Below are 3780 nucleotides of genomic sequence, written 5' to 3' on the forward strand. Positions count from 1 at the left end.
CAGGTGGCATTTCAGGAGGGAATTTCCTTGCGTCACCAGCCTGTCAACCAGCACCATGCAGATAAGATTCAATCCTGCCTCTTGCTGGCAGGAGCTCCCCAGTGCTGCACGGGCTCGTGTGGTGGAGAGACCAGAAGGAGCTGGGCTGGGCTGATGTAGGCATGAGATGGGGCTCATCTAAAACCTGGCCTTTCTTTGTCCTTTTAGGTGGGTCCCGTTGGCCCCAGCTCGTTCCTGGGGCTGAGATTCAGCTCCCAGCACAGACGTTTCTCCCCCGTGCCTCAGCATCCTGCCTCCAGAAATCCCTTTGCATGCTCCAAACACTTTGGGTGTCCTCTCCAGGGAGCTGGCCTTTAAGGAAGCCGGATTGCCACCGGGATGGCAAACAAATAAGCTGGAAATGTGGATTTGTCAGAACTATCATCCAGGTAGGTCCCGGTTCTTTGCTTGTACAAACCCATGTTTTCTGTCTTTACATCTGTCTCTCTCTCCCTGGTCCTTCTGCAGCCCCTGTTCCTGCAGGACCCAAGTCCCTCACAGCCTTTGGGAATTCCGTGTGAGCAGAAGGGGGGAGTTGGGGGAAAAGATTCTGGAGGCTCCATGCTGATGGTTTTGCTTTGGCTGCCATCCCAAACTGTAACCATGGCCTTTCCCTGCCTGGGACTCACGGCCCCCTCAGCCACCTAATTCCACTGGCACGTCAGGGTTTGCTCCTCAGATCCCCTGGATGTCTCCTGCTTGTGGACAAGGGCACGTTGGCACGATGCCACAGGGCTTGGGAACAGTTCTCCTTGCCAGCCTGCCCCAGGGATGGGCTTGGGGCTTCTTGCCCTGGCGTGGGGCACCTGGAAACATCTTGTTTCCTCCAGTGGGGACACAACCTTCACCAAACTGCCTTCCTGCCATGCTGACCAAGGCCACGGCCTACCGTTTCTGGGTCCTGATCAGTAATAACCCTGGCATATATTTTTGCTGTCCCTTGTCTCTCCTTAGCATCCATGTCCGAGGCATTACCCCAAAGGCCGCAGGAAAGCAAGAATGTTGAGGAAAATCCAGCTATGCCTCTGCTTCTGCTTCATCTCAGGCATTTTGTACGAGATCTCCCTGCTCTCCGGCTGTTTCTTCTCCTACATGCCCATGTCCAAGCACTTCCTGACACCCGAGCAGGTCTTGAACCTTGGCAAAAGCATCATCTTTCTGGAGACGACGGAGCGGCTGGAGCCACCTCCTCTGGTGTCCTGCTCCGTGGAGTCTGCTGCCAGGATCTACCAGGACAGGCCCATCATCCTCTTCATGAAGGGACTTACCAACGACACGGCACTGGACCTGAATTCCAGCTATGCAGCCTTCTCCCTTTTGTCTTCTATGAAGAATGTCTTCATTTTTCCTCTCCAGATGGAAACTGTCTTCCAGGAGACCCCTCTGCTCCAGTGGTACAACCAGGTGAGTGTTATCATCAGGGGACAACTGGGAAACAAGAACATGGTTACAAACAGGGGGAGAAAGTGTCTGAAGACAAGGCTAAAAACGAGTGGAGGAATGCAAGACTGGCTCTGGGAAATGAGTTCTATTTATTTTTTGGGTTCAGAACAGATTCATTTTTGCCATGTTTTACATTTCATCTCTCTGTTTATTGAACACGTTCTCAGCCTTTCCCCCCTCCCACCCTCCCCCAAGATCTGGAGAATCATTTTTTTGGCAAAGAAACGACTGGTAAAAATAGATTGCCTACGTGCTTTGATGAAACAGCACTTCATCACCCTCCTCAACAGGAGCTGGTTGAACAAAATGTGCTGCCCGAGTCACCTGAGCCCTTGGTAATGCTGCCACACACCAACAGAGCCTGTGGGAGATAAGACATGGGAGAGCTTTTAGGTTGTGTAACAGCAACGTGCAATAAAACCAAGGTGGGATCTCGTGAGCTCCACCCTGGAAATAAGTTCCTGGCAAACAGGTTGCAAGTAGCTTGGGTCAAAGTTGTTTGGCTCCATCTCTGCGCAGGGCAGGTGTGTTCGCTCCCGACTCTTCCTCCTGCTGAGCAAAAATGACTCCAAATACCAGGAGTGCCAGTGAAAAACCCTCCAGCCTCTTTCAAAGCCCTGGGAGCGACCAGGGAGTGTGCGAAGTGGGTTGTGTCCCTCTAAAATAGCAGGCAATGAATCATGGCATCATTGATTTCACCTTGCGGGTTCCATCAAAACACCCATGAAATGTTCCTGCACTCAGGTCTGTTAACAGAGCTTTGCCCTCTGCTGCCTCTTACCTCATTCCTGTCAAACCCAAGAGCTGGAGGAGGAAGAGGTGCTCCCTGGCATTTCCAGGAGCTATGGGTGCAGTTTTATGGATGTGGTTTTCATCCAATGGATAGATGGCTCTCATGAGAACCCACCTAGAGAACTGTGTCCAGTTCTGGAGCCCCCAACACCAGAAGGACATGGAGCTGTTGGAGAGAGGCCAGAGGAGGCCACGGAGATGATGGGAGGGCTGGAGCAGCTCTGCTCTGGAGCCAGGCTGGGAGAGTTGGGGTGTTCAGCCTGGAGAAGAGAAGGCTCCAGGGAGACCTTAGAGCACCTTCCAGGGCCTGAAGGGGCTCCAGGAAAGCTGGGGAGGGACTTTGGACAAGGGCAGGGAGGGAGAGGACAAGGGGGGATGGATGCAAACTGGAAGAGGGAGATTAAGGTGAGACATGAAGAGGGAATTCTGGAGTGTGAGGGTGGGGAGAGCCTGGCCCAGGTTGCCCAGGGAAGCTGTGGCTGCCCCATCCCTGGCAGTGTTGAAGGGCAGGTTGGATGGGGCTTGGAGCAGCCTGGGCTGGTGGGAGGTGTCCCTGCAGGGAGATTGGATCTGGATGATCTTCAAGGTCCCTTCCAACCCAAACCATTTTATGACTGTATGTGATCCTTTCTGTGCTGGTGGCATCACTGTCTCTCCTTTCCAACTGTCCAGGTAGACCCGGAGCAGGAGAAGAACTGGGTCCACGTCAGCTCTGATGCCAGCAGACTGGCACTCATTTGGAAGTATGGGGGCATCTACATGGACACAGATGTCATCTCCATCAGGCCCATCCCTGAGGAAAGCTTCCTAGCTGCACAGAAGTCACGGTTCTCCAGCAATGGCATCTTTGGCTTCCCTGCCCACCACAAATTTATTTGGGATTGCATGGAGAACTTTGTCCTCAAATACAATGGGAACATCTGGGGGAACCAGGGCCCTTTTTTAATGACAAGGATGCTCAAATCCATCTGCAACCTCACAGATTTCAAAGGCACCGAGGACCACAGCTGCCAGAACATCTCCTTCCTCAATCCCCAGCGTTTCTACCCCATACCATACCCAGCCTGGAGCAGGTACTACCAGGTGTGGGACAAAAGCCCCAGTTTCAACCAGTCCTACGCCCTGCACTTGTGGAACTTCATGAACCACAACCGCAAAGTGGTGGTGGCAGGCAGCAACACCCTGGCTGAGAAACTCTACAAAGCCTACTGCCCCACCACGTACCAGGACCTGATCCAAAATGCAAAGCTGAGGGATTTCACAGGCTCTGAGGACGCTGCCTGAGGTGGTGCAAGGAGGAAGGGGGTGATCCTTTCAGCCCTCCTCTTCCCGAAGCCAAAACAGTCACTGCTGGTGTCAGTATTTGGCATTATAGGACAAAGACCTTCTCATAACCACCACCCTACTTGGTTGGGATGATAAGGAGGATGAGCAGATGGTGGTGGGTATCCACCAGACGTGGTCTCCAGTGACACCAAGGACACCTTTGCCTCCGTTCTGTTTCCT

The 3780-nt window shown here is 53.1% G+C and overlaps 1 protein-coding gene across 1 annotated transcript; it reads left to right on the forward strand.

The window, feature by feature from the left end:
• Window positions 1-284: 284 nt before the first annotated feature.
• Window positions 285-3558, forward strand: A4GNT (alpha-1,4-N-acetylglucosaminyltransferase). The gene is made up of 3 exons (XM_051626543.1): window positions 285-428; window positions 994-1443; window positions 2947-3558. The coding sequence occupies exons 1-3, from the start codon at window positions 312-314 to the stop codon at window positions 3556-3558; spliced, it is 1179 nt and encodes a 392-aa protein (XP_051482503.1). The 5' UTR covers window positions 285-311.
• The last annotated feature ends 222 nt before the right edge of the window (window positions 3559-3780 follow it).

Source organism: Apus apus, chromosome 8 (assembly GCF_020740795.1).
Source record: "Apus apus isolate bApuApu2 chromosome 8, bApuApu2.pri.cur, whole genome shotgun sequence".
In the NCBI taxonomy this organism is placed as follows: domain Eukaryota; kingdom Metazoa; phylum Chordata; class Aves; order Apodiformes; family Apodidae; genus Apus; species Apus apus.